This window comes from Stegastes partitus, unplaced genomic scaffold (assembly GCF_000690725.1).
Source record: "Stegastes partitus isolate 25-593 unplaced genomic scaffold, Stegastes_partitus-1.0.2 Scaffold2047, whole genome shotgun sequence".
In the NCBI taxonomy this organism is placed as follows: Eukaryota; Metazoa; Chordata; class Actinopteri; family Pomacentridae; genus Stegastes; species Stegastes partitus.
The window spans coordinates 18,550-35,624 of NW_007579778.1; the positions used below are offsets into that span (position 1 = coordinate 18,550).

The following is a 17,075-nucleotide window of genomic DNA, read 5'->3' on the forward strand; positions in this document are numbered from 1 at the left end:
CCGCAGCATTTATTTTGAAAATAGTTCACTGGAATAAAAAATGTGAGCACGGGTCTGCACACTGCTTTAACAGTTTATTTAAGATTGAACCCAAGCACATGTTCTGGACAAATATAGACATTTTTTACACATTGGTGGTTTCTATCATCCATTGATAATAAATTATCATCACTTGCCATTTTATGTATTTATACCGTCACACCTAATTATAATGAATTACCCAGTCACTAATCATTTCCTTATGCATTCATAAATGTGTGCATGTGCAGCAAACTCGTCATTTTCCACTCTCGTTTTGGTCGTTCATGTACAACCAACAGCATTACAAAAACTATTTGCTGCTATTTATTTCAAAACACAATCCTTTATTTGTTCATAAATAAACCAGGAAAAAACTGGAAAACCTTGCAAATGATTTCTACATTCCAGGAAAAAAATTCAAACATAATATTATTTTCTTAATCATTAAAAACAAAAGTATTATTGCTCCCATTTTAGAAGGGATTCTGGATAACAGCATGTTCAAATTGAATTGTGAAAATGTAAAAACAACAGAAAAGGGCGGGTTGCTCAAAGTCAAAACTAAATCAAATCTGATATCTTTACAGCAATAATTCACAAGATATTCTTTGTGTTGCTGAAATAATCTATTCTGCCTGGCTCAAATCTGTCACCCTGAACTTGTGAATACTAAATTACAGCTGACAGCTTTTTCTGCAGCTCAGTTTTGTGTTTTTTGAGCAAAACATTGCTGTCAGAGTTTTTTTATAATCCAAAGTCACAGCAAAAACTCCCATTTAAAAGCAACAGAGAGGCAAAATTCCAATGCATCTGAAGACCTTTCTTTTTTTTTTTTTATTTTACTTTGCTGCTGACAAAAGACCTGTGACCTGTGCTCATTAACCAGCCTCTCCATTTGTGGTTCTTCAAGGCTTTCGGCCTTTCTTGCGTAGTGACTGTCCTTGTCCAGAAAAGGCGATGAATCTGTTCATGGCATCATCCTGAGAGGATTAAGGAGACAGAGATTTACACTGGCTGTAATTGGAAAGCTATAGCATTACCCATGAATAAAGGCAACTCTTGTAGACAAGTAAATATAAAGCTATGAATCACACCATTAAAATATTAAAGTCAAATCTACAGAGAAGAAGCTCCATAAGGGACTGAAACACTGACTTAAAATCTTTCACAGTACTTACATCATCTACAATTTTCCTGGGCTGAGGCCTGGAGTTTCTGATGAAAGTGATTCGGCCAACTTTGAAGTCGTAGTTGGGAATGCCTCTGTGTGAGGAAGCAGTAGACATTAAGATTTACACTCAAGACTAAACACCCACAGGATGGTTTGACCCGAAAAGGGAATTTTAGCAGAAACAATAAAGTGAGAAACTGCTCAAAACTGTCTAGAGCCATTATGCAGCTAATGTTGTGTTCTGTTGTGCCGCGTTATATCACACTGCATGTTTACATTCAGCTCAGCAGCCTACCTTGACCTAACCTATGGAAGATCTAGCTCCAGCTGAGAAGTCTGGTCTAAGATAGTAGAACATATGTGGTGTGATTTGCCTGGTGGCTGAGAGCTTAAGGTATCATTACATGTTACTCCTCATCTCTTTACTGTCAACTGTTTATTAAAGACACAAGGAGGGACTTTTACAGAGTTGTCATGTGTGATAACATTTGATTGTACTACCACCTAATGTCTAAATGTGTAAAACACTGAACATCTTTTCACCTTTTGATGTCATTTGCGGTGAGAGGAGCAGGACTGGGCTCAATTCCTTTTGTTTTACCATCCAAGCGATTACCAGAGCCAGTGAAAGCCTGAACATAAACAGATTAGAGGTTACATTATTTCCTTTTGTCCAATGACATTTGTTTATCACCGACAAAGTAATATATACTCACTCTGAATCCCATGTCCATGTCAGCGTAACTGCTGGGATCTCCTTCTTCCTCCTGTCAAGAAATGAGTTTTATCACATTGTACAGATCACAAAATGCACAGGTACAGTCGTTTGTCAGATTGATTCTTACTGTCGGTTCTTCCTGGTGATGACGTCGTCGTTCAGGTTCTTTGTAACCCAAAGGAGCATCAAAATCCACCTGAAAAACAGAAACACAACACAGTTAAAGTGGAAAAAGGGCAACAGATTAGTTTCCGATCGTTTGTGTTAATATGGAGAGTCTTACGTTCATGTCGCACTCGATGATGGATACTGCTTTGTCTGGCTTAGTCTCCATCACTCGTAGCTCATAAATCTGAAACGAACACAAACTATCAGCACTGGTAAGCAGCAAACAGGAAGAAAACAGTTTCAGATACAAGCCCAGCACTAATGTGAACAAGCTGACTCACCTTTTCATTGTAGTTGATCGCTATGACATCACCAGTTGTTAAGCACGCAAAGTTTCTGAGTGCATTCTCCAGCCTGTAGGAACGCAACAACTTAGTTAATTACTTCAGAAACATTATGACAAAAGGTCAAATTAATGCTGATAATTCTTACACAGCCTTGGGGTTTGTGATATCCAGGAAGTCGGGGCTCTGAGGCTGAAACTTTGAGTAAGTGGCAACCATGAGGTTAACGCTCTCCACCTGGACCAGACCACCTTCTTCTAGCAGGAGATTCTGCATCATCTGCAGCAAACAAAATAAACCAGATGTCAGGATATCCTCGACTGTCATCCACAGAACGGCTTTAAAAGTATTTAATCAGCAGAGAACATTTCAGACAATAAAAACATGGAATTGGATTTCATCTGTTTTGAGATCACAGCCATCATATATCTATACACCCTGTTATCCAGTGCTACTATTACCTACATTTTTATTAACATTCATTTTTCAACTATTGCTTTTACTTCTATCTGAATTAAGCATTAACATAAGAAAAAAATGCTTCAGAATACAGCAGACAGTTTGGTGTCTGTGTCCCACTAAAGTCATGAATGTTTCTTACCCAATGTGGCAGATAACAGATTCCCTCGTCTGCCACAAACTCCAGAACACCACAATGTGTCATTCTGTCTGAGTTCTTGTTGGTCAGCTTGAACAGCATTGGATAGGTGATGTTAAGCCTGCCTGTACATGGCAACGGAGAACAAAGATAAGAATCACGAACGGTCCACACAAAACATCTAATATTAAATGTACTTGATTTAACTTGTACTTACTGAGCTGGTCGAGAGCTGACGGCGGCATTATTACTGAAAAAAACAAAAAAATAATGACTCCAGACATAAACACCAAATGTTTTCATTATTATTTTTACAGTCAGTCAAAAGTTTTTCAGAATTCAATCTGAAAAACAAAATGTACAAGCATAAAAGAATTGTTTTTAAGATTATAATTTCAATATAACGTTGAGACTGACAGATAATGTCTGGCTAAAAGTGCTTGATGACTTCATCATATTTGGTCTATGATAATACATATTTAGTTATCTTTAAAAGTCTCAATTATCTCTATTATCTTTTAAAGTCTCTATTATCTATTGCACTGATGACTGCTCAGCAAATATAATTTCACTGCTGTTACTGATAATATAAAAAGACATCACCATATGTACAACTCTACAATTTCATTTAGCTTTTATCCAAAGTACATCTGAGAGCAGATCCAACACAAGCAAGGATCTAGTCAGGAGAAAACAACCTGGATAAGTGCCATAGAACAAGTTCAACTGTGACAGGGCATTGATGCCAATAGCAGGCTGTGTGGGAGGTAATAGGAATTATTTTTTGTTTGTTCTCAGTCTGTCAAGTGCAAGAATGTTCAGTGAAGAGCTGCTCTTTAGTTTTTTCTTCAAGACTGAGAGGGAGTCAGCAGATTGAACAGAGTTTGGTAACTCGTTCTACCACCACGGACCCACAGAGGAGAGTCCAGCTATTGACCTCGGGCCCTGTTCTGGTGATTGTATCAGGAGGTTTTTGTTTGTACATCTACGTGTGTTGGGTGTTTGATTTCGGGAAGCACTGCATCAAAACATAGATTATATGCTTGAAGTGGATAAAAGTAGAAGGACAGAAGACCTGCAGAATGACAAAGAGCGCTGTGGACTGAGTATCTGCTACATTTTCAGTCCAACTGTTCACTCAATTTAACTCTTCACATTGAGGAAAACAAATCAAGAAAATTATCTGACTTTTATCTGTATGTAAACACAAAACATGTGTCCTTGTTTCAGAGGGCTGACCCTACATATGTAACAGCTTAGCCTCAAATCCGAACACATTTCGTTCAAAAACCTTGAATCTGCAGATTGTATGAGACTAGATGAACATTTCTTTGAATAAAACTCACTTTTGCCTCCTTTCTCCACATCGGAGCGGTCGTTTGGACCAGCCAGCATGGACACCGAGTAGCAGCGGTACTGAGTGGAGAAGCGGTTCTGAAAGCCCCGGGCCATCGGGTGGTCGATGAGTTGGAAGGAAAACTGAGGAACAAACATATTGTTAAGACTTACAGACAAAGCTTCAGTAGCTTCGCGTTACGTTGTAACAACACAGCAGGACTTCAACATGACAGCGCATCTTTCTGCTCTGCTTGTTGTTGTTAGCCGCTCGCTAGCTAAACTGCTACAACTACGGTTTGTTTTGATCCCAGTTTGTCGTCAGCGGTGAACAAAGGCGGGGCGCTACTCACCATGTTGACAGTTTAGATGTTCGGCTGTCAAACGACTGGAATTAAAATGTCTGCTTCAGTTTTCTTGATTGAAACTAACACATATGCGCTGTGAAACTCCACTGTTGTCTTCCGCTTCTTCCGGAAATGTACGAGTCGAAAAAAGGAAATGACGACACGGCGGGCGTTAGCCAATCACAGCAGCCTCTCACTCCTGGTTGTTGTGTGCTTTTTTTTGTTGTTGTTTTTTGTAATTTTATGTAATTTAAGTTGTTTTACTTTGTATTTTGTATATTATGAATTTTTAAAAAGCAGCCTCTCACTTCTAATGCCAGTCTTCACGTTAGCAGACGCTGTGTACAAAATACGTCACCTACACAGTTATTAAGATGCATTAACGCACATTTTGATCCCATTCACCACTTTCCCTTTAGCTTCTCATCACACATCAAATATAAAAAATCTGCATGACATTATAGTTAAGGGGAAACTCCAACTGCTGCGCTGCCTTTAAGTTGGAAGTAGTCAATCGAAGGGGCACCAGAAGCTGAGATATCTTGACTTTTTAGTTCATTGCATGACTCAAATTTCTAAAACACTTAATTCTCTTTTAGATATTGTGTGTTTAGGAACATGAAGCAGTTTTTGGATAGGCTATCATATGGACCTTGAGGTCAATAGCAATCAAGGTTGTGCATTTAAATAAAATGCATTAACCTACATTTGAACACACAGTAGGCTATACAGCAGAAACGAGTTCAACCCTGTGCAAAAATATCATTGTACATGCTTTTTAAAATGCTGTTTCTTCTGCATATACCCCTTTGCACTGTGCTTTGTGTGTCCAACATTGCCTACCTGCATTTGTATTAGCAGACCTCAACCTTTCTGTTCTCTATTGCACATAAACCATTGTCTCCTTGACACCTGCTATCTAGTAAACGTCCACATTTTTGTATTTTCAGCTATTTTTAATACAGGCTTTAAACCATGTACGCCTGCGTCCCTGCTCACACTATCGGGGTTATTTCTCAGTAAACCACAGTTCACACAAAGCATGAATAAATCACACAGCAGCCCTTTTTCATGGTCACATCTTTTACAAGTCTTATGAAGACCAAATCAGACATACAGAAAAGACAGCAGCATGTCAATAACAAGTTAAAAGTCATTACGAAGCTTGTTTGAAATATTTTCTGCCTGAAAATAACTTTACAATTCACAGGTACAGTGTATAAAATACAAAACTGAGAAATGGCAGTGTTGAGGGGATTGTAGTTGCACTTTGATAAAACAAGAAAACCCAGCAGAGTCTCAAGAGGCTCTTCCAACGGTGAAGACGTAGACGTTGGCTGAGATGGAACTCAACGTTAAGTCTTTACTCAAATGTCCATTATCTCTGCTTTTCAGCTGCAGGTCTTTATATCGGAGGCCAGCTTTTGGCCACATCTTGGTGCGTGGATTCGGGCAACCACTGGCAGTACGCAGACAACAAAACTGCAGGAGAAGAAAAACACATTAAAAAAAAACAACACAAGTAGACGGTAAGAAGACGAATCAACATGAGTCACACAGTGAACACTCACATTTATCGTCAGTCTTCCAGGCAGACATGAGAGCGTCTCTGTTGTCGACTCTCTGTGACACCAGTGGTCCCAGTAAAGCCTCCGTTCTGGGCTGCAACCTGAAACCGTCAGAGCAAAGTTGTTCATTGAACTTATTTTGTAAAGAGATTTTTAAAAAATAATAATTAAGAAGGTTTAGCATGAAGAGCAGTTTGTGTGGCAGCACTGACTTACTTTGCCCATGTTTTCAGCATGATGGAGGGGTTTGACAGAAGGTGGTCTCTGTGTTTCTGTAGTTTAGGACAAACCTGTTAACCAGACAGAGCCAATATTAGTAGAGCTAAATGTTCCCGTCACGTTTGGTCAGGGGTTGGCGCCTTTTATCTAGCTTCTACATAGTTTGTGCCGCAGCTGAACTTCAGATTTAAATGTTTTTTTTTTCCTGCAGTTTATATTTTTTAGGCGGGAAAAAAAAAAGACATGACATGAAAACTACGGCAGCCTGGAGAGTCCAAACATCAGAGACGGGCCGAGCTGGGTCAGTACGGCTGTTTCTTGATGAATCTGGTGAACATGGCGAAGGCAGCAATGGGTTTATCGGATGGAACCATGTGACCAGAGAACATGTCAGGCAAAAAGTCAAGTAACTGTTAGGACTGACTTGAGGCTAAATCACTGCTGAAGCTACCAATATTTAAGAACAGCAGATTTATTTGGGGCTCTGTCGTTGTTCAGAACAAAACTCTGAGGTTTTGCTGCCGTACCTGTCCCTCAAGAAGAAACCTGGCGAACAGCTTGAAGCGCTCCAGTCCGTCCGGATACTCCATCTCCATTGCAGGCAGCTGCCAAGCCACACGGACTGCAGGAGAGACGCAGCAGTTACTTAAATGTAGGCAGAAACTCATTCCAGCTCCGGAGCTCTGCTGCTGCAGAGAACTTACAGAAGGTGCTTTTGCGGTGACATCTGATGGTGCCGGTGGAGGAGCAGAACCACGGTGACGGCGACTCCTCAGGAGAGTCAAAGTGACAGTACTGAGGCAGAAGCTGAGGAACCCACTCTGCTTCTACTGCTGAAACACCTGGAGGAAAAAAAAGGGGGACACATTTCACCAGGTGAAAGCATCAGTCTGCAAATCCAGCTTCAATAACAGCATCATTAATTTCTTGTCCTGAAATATCCATCCATCCATCCATCCATTATCTATACACCGCTTAATCCTCACTAGGGTCGTGGGGGGCTGGAGTCTATCCCAGCTGACTCAGGGTGAAGGCAGGTTCACCTGGACAGGTAACCAGTCTATCACAGGGCTACACTTAGAGACAGACAACCAAGCACACTCACATTCACACCTACGGACAATTTAGAATCAGCCAGAGAACCCGGAGAGAACCCACGCTGCACGGGCAGGACATGCAAACGAGTTTTAACCGAAGCTTGTTTACCTCTCATGTACATCTTGGTGGTCTCCATCACCTCCTGGTAGACGACAAACTCTGGCAGCGTTTTGAACAGCGCAGAATTAGGATGGATGAACACTGGGTCGTCCATAAGAGGCGTCTACGAGTAAAAACAGATATAAAGGTGAGGAGATGAGCACAGACGCAGCACGTTTTTCTGAAATCACAATTATTAAAGTCACTTACCTTGTATCCATTCGTCCATTTTGGATCCAGTAAATCTTCTGCCTGCACGCGTCTCGCAAGGTGGTCTCCCAGTCCGGCCAGAACGATCTGCCGCAAGCAAACCACCTGGTGCCCCGTTGGTGGAGTCATCTTGGGATCCACAAACACTCCCACCTCTGGACACACTGCGTTCACTGGGACGAGGAAGTTCAAATGATTTTCTGTTGTGTTTCTGCAGCAGCATGTGTTAAAATAACTGTGTGTTTTTTGCATATGTGTACCTGCATTAGTAAGCTGTCCTCTGAGCTTCCTGATCTCCATCATGGCTTTGTATCTCAGTCCATTATCTTCACAGAATTTGGGAGTACAGCCAGCAAATTCACAAGCACCAACAGCACCTGCAGTCACATGCATACAGCAGACACATGGTCAGACTTTATTATTATACTTCATATGAACAAACTGCATTGTTAAAAAGACTCACTTAACATCTCCTAAACCAAGACTTGGTTAAATTATTCAAATTAAGACCCTCCTGATGTTTCAGTGTCACCATGAAATTCAGGTTAATGCTAAAACCTGGAAGATAATATGAATTTTGAAGCCATGTCATGGGGCCTTTAAAGGTCAGCAGACAACCTAAAAGCCTTGTCTACAGTCTGTTGTCCTCTACTGTAGCCTGAACAAAAAGCCATCTTACCCAGCATGACCATAAGGTCCCCCAGCTGGAGTGCAGCTCCTTGTCCAGCCCACAGCCGCCTCATCTGGGTCAGCCGAGCTCGACGCTGGGTGAGCTTGGAGCTCTCATCTTCACTACGTGCAGGTCTGAGGAGAAACAAAAACATGCTACAGTCTTAAAAAAAACAAGTATGCTGCTTTTCAAAGAGCTGTATGTTTTCATGTTACACTGAAGTCAGTTTTAGGCTCATTTAATGTTTGCATTTATGAATTCATGCACTTCTCAAGCATCAGTTTCTATGTTTTCCCACCATTATCAAGTTTGAGCCACATTGCATGTCCCTGTCATCATTTATATTAGAGACAATTTGTCTTCACCTGTCGAGGTCTTCAAAAATCTCCCGGACTGTCATGGCTGCTACGATAGCAATCACGTACGGCAGACAATCCTGCTGCTTCCCGAGCGCTAACATTTTAGCGTAACGGGGCGTCACAGGGAAAGAGGCCATCGCTCTGCCCACGGGGGTGATGGGGCAACTCAGCATCGCATGCTGCATCTGTTTCACCCTTTAAAGAAAAATGACAGAGTGTGGACACAAGATGAGACAAATAAATCAGCTCAGTTTGTATAATCACACTGGAAGGAATTTTTCATAAAAGCCACCTTGAAGAGAGGTTTGAAGCAACGAGAACAGAACCGTAAACCTATTTCTGGTATTTTCAGAGGGCTTAAAAATAAATCACCTGTTCAATAAATTTTTTCATTCTTCTCTCTGTTTTAACAAATATTTATGTAATCCATAAAGACACCTGGGTCAGTTCAGTTAAGAAAGATGCAGACAGTTACCTTCCAGTGCGAGGCGGCTCTTCCAGAGCTCCCAGTGACACCAGTAACTGCTCTGCTGCAACCAGAGCCTCAGTAGAGGGAGGCGTGGGGAAGGGGAAATTCACCACCTGCACAAACACAACATATGAGGCTATGTTAATGAGATCATTTCTCCTACACATCTGCCTTTCAGTGGCTCACTTGCTACTGACTTTGTCTATGTTGAGGTCTTTCATCTGTAGAACCAGGTCTTCCACGGGCCGGCGAGTGATTTCTGCCTCCGAGAACAAACTGAAGTCTCCAAACACTGCAGAAGAGTACAACCTGGGAACACAGAGACAAACACATGTGAGAACCAAGTAAATGAAACACCAATGTCATGAGAGTGTAACTCGGTTTAGTAGCTCTCACCTGTAGCAGTGTCCCGGCTCTGTTCGTCCAGCTCTACCCGCCCTCTGATTGGCTGAGGCCTGTGAGGTCCACGTGACCTTGAAGGACGACACTCCGGTCACTCGGTCGTAGAAACGCTTCTTGACTCGACCGCAGTCGACCACGTACTTGATGCCGGGGATGGTCAGAGACGTCTCGGCCACATTGGTGGCTACGACACACAGACGAGTGCCAGGTGGAGGCGGCCTGAACACCTGCAGTCAGGAAACACACACACAAGGTGTTGCAATAACAGTTAACACAGAGCACCACATGACTTCTCGGTTACTGGACAAAGTCTGACAGTATTTTCCGACATTTTGTACAGAATATCCAGTTTGAGTCACAGCCTTTGAGCTCATTATTACAGATTAAATGCAGCTCCTTGTTAATAATCCTGATCTACATAACTGATTTCACACAACAGCTAAACTCACCTGGTAGCTCGTGTTGTTAAACTACCAGCTGCTGGTAATAAAATGAAAAACCACAGCATCACACTAAATTAAGAAAATGTTTATATTCTTGTATTTTGTAGATGAAAACCTTTTCATGTTGAGTTTTAATAATTAATAAATGTGAAACAGCCGTTTGCTCCACTGAAAACCAAACGCCCAGAGTATCACCAAACATCAAATAAAACTGTCTTTCATCACTTTAACCAATGCTACACTCATATATTTCCTGTTCCCACATCACATTAAAACAAACATCTGGTCAAGAAGTAACATGTACTTAAAGTGCTGGTTCATTAATAGTTAATTCATTTAGTTTGTGCATTAAGTTGTTTAAAACGGAGCCAGAAGCCCGAATAGTTTCATTTTAATCAATAAGTTGGAGTGCTTTAGGCTAAAAAATGAGGAACAAGAAGGAAATTACAATTATCTGAAGTCTATTCTGTAATAAAATGCAGTTTTTCTCTTCAGCTATTCACTGTGTTACTGGTTCAGCGTATGAAGTTAAACACAACAAACACAAATTATACGCTATTGAACAAAATCAGGAAACGGTAAGCAACACTTTTTGGACACATCATGAGGAAAGAGACCCTGAAATATATCGTCACCACAGGAACAATTAATGGGAAGAGAGGACGAGGCAGACAGAGAATGAAAATGATAGACGGACCGACATCATGGCTGCACATAGAACAGGCAGCAGTCACGATTCAGAAAGCAAAAGATGGGATTAGATGGAGAGAAATGATCGCCTACGCTGAATGGAACGGCACTTGATTGAAATCCTAATGCTTCACTTTTTCCTGGACACCAAAACAATATGTGAACCTTTCCACTGTACATCTAGTTTTTTCCAAACTTTTTTTTTTGTTGTTGTTGACGCAAAACAATCCCACCTCTCTTTTGGATTCATTTTTATCAGTTCTGTGTCGACACAAGATGTTCATCGTACCTTAGCCTGCTGCTCAGGAGCCAACAGAGAGTACAGCGGCAGGACGTAGAGAGGGATGGACGGGTCAGCCTTCTCCTCTACAGAGACAAAACACAGAGAAAAAAAATGTATAGAGAGCTGAAATAGATCCATGTAAGAGGGGTTTATTTAGAGCAGCTTGCCTGAATCATCGGGATCGTCTCCGATGTCGAGGTCCGAGCCGCCGTCCTCCTCGTCTCCGATCCCGGCCTCTCTGTCTTCATCACCTTCATCCACCGGCAGAGCAGAGTAGTTATCCAGGTCGATTCTGGGCAGAGACTGAAACAAAGAGTTTTAAAATATTTACACAAGAAATACGTGCTGTGGATGCAAGTCGCGTTAATAACATACGAATAGGGCTGAAGAGGCCTTTTACTAAAGCAGACTTACGACCGTCTTCTTCTTCTGTTTGGCCTTCTTGAACTTCCTCATCGCCTCTGACGTGTCTCCTTCCTCATCTTCAGCTGGACACAAAAAACAAGTAAATACACAGAAACACACTCTCTGCTCAGAGATACATCAGAGTGTGAGGAGGCTCCTCGCTCACCACTGGTCGTGTTACTCTTCCTGAAGGGGAAAGCGTTTCTCAGTCGCCTGCAGAGATTGTGAACCTCAGCCTGACCGGTCAGAAACACCAGGATACCACCTGGAACAAACAAATACGGCATTAGGGAGCGTGAGGGAAGGTTTGTTCTGCTGACTTACTGCAAATTACTCTGTATAACACATGTTAATAACAAAAAGCACCTGGAGGCAGCATCCGGTGGATTTTGCAGGTCTTGTGAAAGGCCTCTCCGGTGTAATCGTCCAGCGGGGTGCGCTTGTTGAAATGGATGGTGACGGGGAACTGCCGAGAGTCCACCTTGATGACTGGTGGAGGCTTCCTGAACAGCCTCTGGTTGTCTGTGAAGTCCTCGACCCGCAGAGTAGCCGACATGATCAGCAGCCTCATGGGCATGCCTTTCTGCAGGGAGATGGAGGGGAGCCAGGTTAACCAAACACAACCAAAAACATTAGAGACAGAAAACACAGCGGTCGTCTCTCCCACCTTGTTTCTGAGCGGGACGATACGAGACAACAGTCCGATGAGGATGTCTGTGTAGACGCTCCGTTCATGCGCTTCATCGATGATGATCACGCTGTATCTGGTCAGCAGGAAGTCCTGAAAGAAGCACAAAGACACAACCGCGTCCATTATTAGTAAAGAAAAGGTGTTTAGCTACAGTTTTCAGTTAAGTTCAGCATCACGATGGTCATTCAAGCTGTAATTTTTGAAGCTAATTTAGTTTTGGAATCAATAACAATGTGATAGTGTTGATAATCTGTTGTTCTTCTATTTAATTGACTGATATATGCTTGGATCAAAAGCAAAGTTAGTTTCTGAAAACGACCTCTGACATCAACAGACTCAACATGAAACACATCGAGCTCTCCCAGCTTGGCCCTCTGACTCTGTTTGTTGCTCATGTATGTCAGCTCTCATGAAGGGAAGCCACCTGGATGTTTGAGAAACACCAACAGGCCGAGTTTTGTCATCATGTTTATTGTATTCTATACCTTCTGAATCTCCTTCAGCAGAACACCGTCCGTCATGAACTTGATCTTCGTGTCGCTCGTCACGTTTCCTTCGTATCGGATCTGGTACGACACCACCCTAAACACAGACACACAAACATTAAATGTGCTTCTATGAGTCTGTTAATACTGACGTCACTTAATGGTTAACATTTCTGCAGAGTGTAAGCTTTAGTTACTGTGTGGGCAGGTTCATCTCTTTGGCCACTCTGTGGGACATGCTGACGGCCGCCACCCTCCTCGGCTCTGTGATGCCAACGATCTGACCGTCACTGGAGGAAACAAGAGATGACAGTAACTAACATGAGTGTGTATCTCTGTGAGTTTTTCTCTCAGTAAATGCCCAGTGAAACATTTCAGGACAACACCTTCAACAGGATAAGCTACCTGGCATATCCGGCTTCATACAGGAACTGAGGCACTTGGGTGGTCTTTCCACTTCCCGTCTCTCCACAGATGACGACACAGGGGTTTTCTCTCACTGCCTCCATGATGACCTGCTCCTCCGCCAACACCGGCAGCTTCAGACGAGCCTCCTGCAGCAACACGTGAAAATACACTTCAAGCAAAAAGACAAAAACACCCTAATAAGTTCAATATGTGTAGTTTTCTGGTTTGTTTCTGCAGTTATACACACTCGGACACACACCTGTATTTCTGGTGATCTGTCGACAGGAATGAAGACAGCCGGCTGCGATGGCTTCTTGTTTGGGACTTCTGTCTGATCTAAAACCTTCTTCTCTTTCTGTTCATCTTGCTGTGCAGCTTTCTGCTCTTCCTTCACCTCCTCTTTGGTCTCCATTTCTTTAGGTTCACTTATCTCTGCAGTATTATTCACATTGTCTTCCTCTTCTTCATCAGACGATGTGTCCAGATCACTGCTGTCTTCAGCCTTTTGCTCGTCTTCATCGTCCTCCTCCTCTTCTTTCCATTTTCTCTTCCTGTTCGCTCCACTGAGGCTGCTGATGTTTGGACCTGAGTCTCCATCTTTTGCTTCCTCTGATGACCTGAAAAAAAACAAAACATTTATTCCACCGTATCCACTGAGAAACAGATAAAACAACTCATTTGTCTTGACTAATACGTTGTGTTGTGTCCTTACTGTTTGCTCTGGTAAAGCTTGTCTCCTGTTCCCAGTTTGGATGTCGTGTAGAGCAGCTTCAGCTCAGATTCTGGAAGTTGCACCGCGGCCAGTTTGGTCAGGATGTCTGCTCTCTGGACAGAAGAGAAGTAAACATGTAAATGGGATGTAAATAGTCTGGGCAAAATGAGTTAACATTTATGTCCAAAAACCTCAGCAGAGCAGGTATAACAGCTGGGTGTCATTACCAAAACTACCAGTAACAGCATCAATTATGACATCTGAGTTTCTGTACTGACAGTAAAACAACACTTGTTCGGGTTTTTTCCCCCTGATATCTTAATTCCTCTCGAACTCTAATTTCCTGCCTTCTCACTGAGTGAGTCTACAAGGAAGGCACATAAATGTCTGATCTTTATTTAACCGTGTTTTCATGGAGCAAAAGAAACCAAAGTTTCAACACAAGCAAAAACAAAAATATCAATAAAGAGTCTAAAATTGGCCAGAATGTCTATTTGAACCAGCAGCTGCTCCTCCAGAGAACGAAAAAATAAGCTGACCTGAGCATCAGAGCAAACTTCTGATTTCATATTACAGTCAGCACTACACTATAATGCTCAGCTCCCTGTAAGATCCAGGATAGAATTTAAAATCCTGCTGTTAACATATAAAACTCTTAACGACGGAACTCCATTTAACCCTAAAAACCTCACTGTACCAAGCAGAGCCCTTCGCTCTCAGACTGCAGGTCTACTGGTGGTTCCCAGAAAAATTAACATGTTTACAAAAATGCATGACCTGGATTAAAGCTGTGTCGCTCAGGTTAGACAGATTGGACGTGTTTTTGTCCGAAGCAGCAGCATCAAACCGTCTCTCACCTGAGATTTCTTCTCTTTGCGCTCCAGGACCTTCTGCAGCTCTTTTCTCTGCTTCTTGGTGAGCGGCTTTTTGCTGGAAACTGGCGTCAGCGAGGATTTCTTCTTCTTGGCTTTGTTGGCTGGAAGGACCAAAGCATTGCTCTCGTCCACACCTTTCAGTCTGTCCGCATCTGATGACAACAAAGAGAGGTCAGGGGTCAAACAGACAGTAAAAGGTCGAATATTTTCACCACTTTATTGCTTATTTCTCCTGTTAAATCCTACCTTGTAGCTCCACCACAATCTCTGTCTTCTCTTCACTGGCTGGTTGTTGAGCATCACTTTGTTGTCTCCCCTTCCAGTTGTGTTTCTTCCTTAGTTTTCCCATTTTAAACCGAAGTCTGGAAATTAATGAATAACAAACTGTGTATATAAAACCACCAACTGCTGACTTGTAATGTAGGACTGACACTTTGTCAGGCTAACAGCGATGTAGCCGAAGCTAACTAGCTAATGCTATAAGTACAGTAACATCGCAATTTACACAAACGACTTAATATTTATGAACATCTTGAACTATAAACTTTTTTATTTTACCTGGACGAACAACAGCATGTGAGATTTAAACACTTGACTTAAGAAACTGCAGCTCTGCTCAGATCTCACGTGTAAACATACGAGAGTCCATCGGCTAAAACTGTCCGACGCTGAAATGTGACTCTGTAGAAAGGTTCCGCCCCGAATAAACGGAATCCTAAACTTAGACGTTGCTTCGTTTATCAATAATATTTTATTTACAAATGTGCCTCATAAGCTGTGCAACTGTTAAAACAACAACAACAGCAACAACAACAACAACAACAACAAACGCATAGTGTATTTTAGATAATAGATCTCAACTCAACTACAAGAAATTTTAGGGGAAGAAAATCACATTTTCTTTTCAATTAAATGCCTTTATTCATTTAATCTCTGATGCAAAAAATATGTTAAAATGTATTTCAATAAGAAAAATTATCATACAATGCGAGTGTATTTTAACTAGTTAACCATTTGTTTTGTGTTTAAAAGTGCAGAAAACAAATGTCTAAAATTTTCTCAACATAAATCGAAATTATCTGTTTTGTCTTTTTTAACAACAAATTGTGCAACGTTTAAATAGAAAATGGTAAATTAGTATGACTGAAAGCTACATTAACATATGGTGCAATTAGAAAATCATACAAAGTTCAGAAAACAGATAAAAAACAACCTGTCAGCAGTTCATCCAGACTTCAGTTTTAATATTTCAATGACTTACATCCATAAAATAAAGCAACTCAAGGTGATCAACACCGGTGGAGGATCATAAACTTTACAAACACGTGTTTTTATATTTAATGTAGGTAATTTTTCAACCAAAAGAGACTTTGGTAGCATTGAAATCTGACATTTATCAACACAGATTCAGATTTAGTTTACAGTTTTTAAGACAGAAAACTGGATTTTCTTTTTCAGATTATGATTATATGTATTTAATATGTGATATTACATGATTCTAAATATTTGTTGAGAACAAGTGGATTTACATTGTTATCCACACAGATATAAAACTTGCAGCATTGACCTGATAAGCAACAGAGCGCATGTTTACATGGTTTATCAACCACCAGACCGACATGTCTGTAAAATGTTCCGCTCATTAAATATCATGTGGTTCAATAATCAAATGGATTCTTATTAAAATGTTATAATAACATCTTCACGTGCTTTGATACAGGAAATTTTATTGTCAAATAAATGTAATTCAGCATTGGTCAGGCTCTAGAGCAGACAGTTTTGAATCTTTGTTTTAAACCATCCTACTGTGGTCTATGGTAGTCTATGGTGGTCTACGGTGGTCTGTGGTGGTCTATGGTGGTCTACAGGGTCACAAATTAAAGAAAAAAACAATATAAAGTTCCTAAGAAAGGTCTTCAGCCTGTTGGAACAGTTCGTCCAAAGTCTCCCACATGTGCTCAACTTGAATTGAGTTTAAATCTGGTTTACAATTTATATAATTTGTATTTACAATCATCCTCAAATGTATTCATCGCGTTCCATTAAAGAAAAGGCAAAATTCACAACAGTCACTCAAATAATTAGAAACTGACAAAAGTGATAATAAATAAAAATTTGCTAAATTAGAATTTAGTGAAATAAGATGTTGGTTTTAAATTGTGGTTGAAAAGAATAATTTAAAAAAAACAAAAAAAAACCAGTCACAGACAAATTAGAGCCCTTTGCTCTAGCAGTGAAATTCAAGTTAATCCAGAGTTACAGGAAACACCTGATGCAAAGGGTTGTTCAACAAAATATTAGTTTACGGGTCCCATCATGCTGGTTTGCTTTTTAAAAATATACATTT

General features: G+C 41.1%; 2 protein-coding genes across 2 annotated transcripts; both read right to left on the reverse strand.

Annotated features, from left to right (window-relative positions):
* Positions 1-60: 60 nt before the first annotated feature.
* ufd1l (ubiquitin recognition factor in ER associated degradation 1) lies at positions 61-4,783 on the reverse strand. Its single transcript, XM_008303657.1, has 12 exons — positions 4,649-4,783; positions 4,307-4,439; positions 3,178-3,210; positions 2,964-3,085; positions 2,511-2,641; positions 2,360-2,432; positions 2,194-2,262; positions 2,038-2,106; positions 1,909-1,959; positions 1,736-1,824; positions 1,200-1,284; positions 61-1,001 (listed from the first exon to the last, which is right to left on the reverse strand). The coding sequence occupies exons 1-12, from the start codon at positions 4,649-4,651 to the stop codon at positions 927-929; spliced, it is 933 nt and encodes a 310-aa protein (XP_008301879.1). The 5' UTR covers positions 4,652-4,783; the 3' UTR covers positions 61-926.
* A 922-nt stretch (positions 4,784-5,705) lies between these two features.
* On the reverse strand, positions 5,706-15,383 carry dhx37 (DEAH (Asp-Glu-Ala-His) box polypeptide 37). Its single transcript, XM_008303656.1, has 27 exons — positions 15,287-15,383; positions 14,975-15,090; positions 14,711-14,880; positions 13,854-13,966; positions 13,401-13,758; positions 13,139-13,287; positions 12,931-13,023; positions 12,734-12,830; positions 12,225-12,338; positions 11,924-12,140; positions 11,724-11,822; positions 11,567-11,640; positions 11,320-11,455; positions 11,159-11,235; positions 9,731-9,963; positions 9,532-9,643; positions 9,341-9,447; positions 8,872-9,060; positions 8,516-8,640; positions 8,097-8,213; positions 7,837-8,009; positions 7,636-7,750; positions 7,134-7,271; positions 6,957-7,051; positions 6,427-6,500; positions 6,214-6,311; positions 5,706-6,124 (listed from the first exon to the last, which is right to left on the reverse strand). The coding sequence occupies exons 2-27, from the start codon at positions 15,075-15,077 to the stop codon at positions 6,048-6,050; spliced, it is 3,453 nt and encodes a 1,150-aa protein (XP_008301878.1). The 5' UTR covers positions 15,078-15,090; positions 15,287-15,383; the 3' UTR covers positions 5,706-6,047.
* Positions 15,384-17,075: the final 1,692 nt, after the last annotated feature.

Excerpts from the sequence above, each read along its gene's own strand:
- ufd1l (XM_008303657.1), bottom strand. Across the intron at positions 3,086-3,177 it reads GTCAGCTCTCGACCAGCTCA|GCAGGCTTAACATCACCTAT; the intron begins GTAAGTACAAGT and ends TGCCATGTACAG. Across the intron at positions 2,263-2,359 it reads CGATCAACTACAATGAAAAG|ATTTATGAGCTACGAGTGAT; the intron begins GTGAGTCAGCTT and ends TGTTCGTTTCAG.
- dhx37 (XM_008303656.1), bottom strand. The coding sequence starts at position 15,077 with ATGGGAAAACTAAGGAAGAAACACAACTGGAAGGGGAGACAACAAAGT. Across the intron at positions 11,456-11,566 it reads AACAGAAGAAGAAGACGGTC|TCTCTGCCCAGAATCGACCT; the intron begins GTAAGTCTGCTT and ends TCTTTGTTTCAG. Across the intron at positions 9,964-11,158 it reads CTCCTGAGCAGCAGGCTAAG|GTGTTCAGGCCGCCTCCACC; the intron begins GTACGATGAACA and ends TCCTGACTGCAG.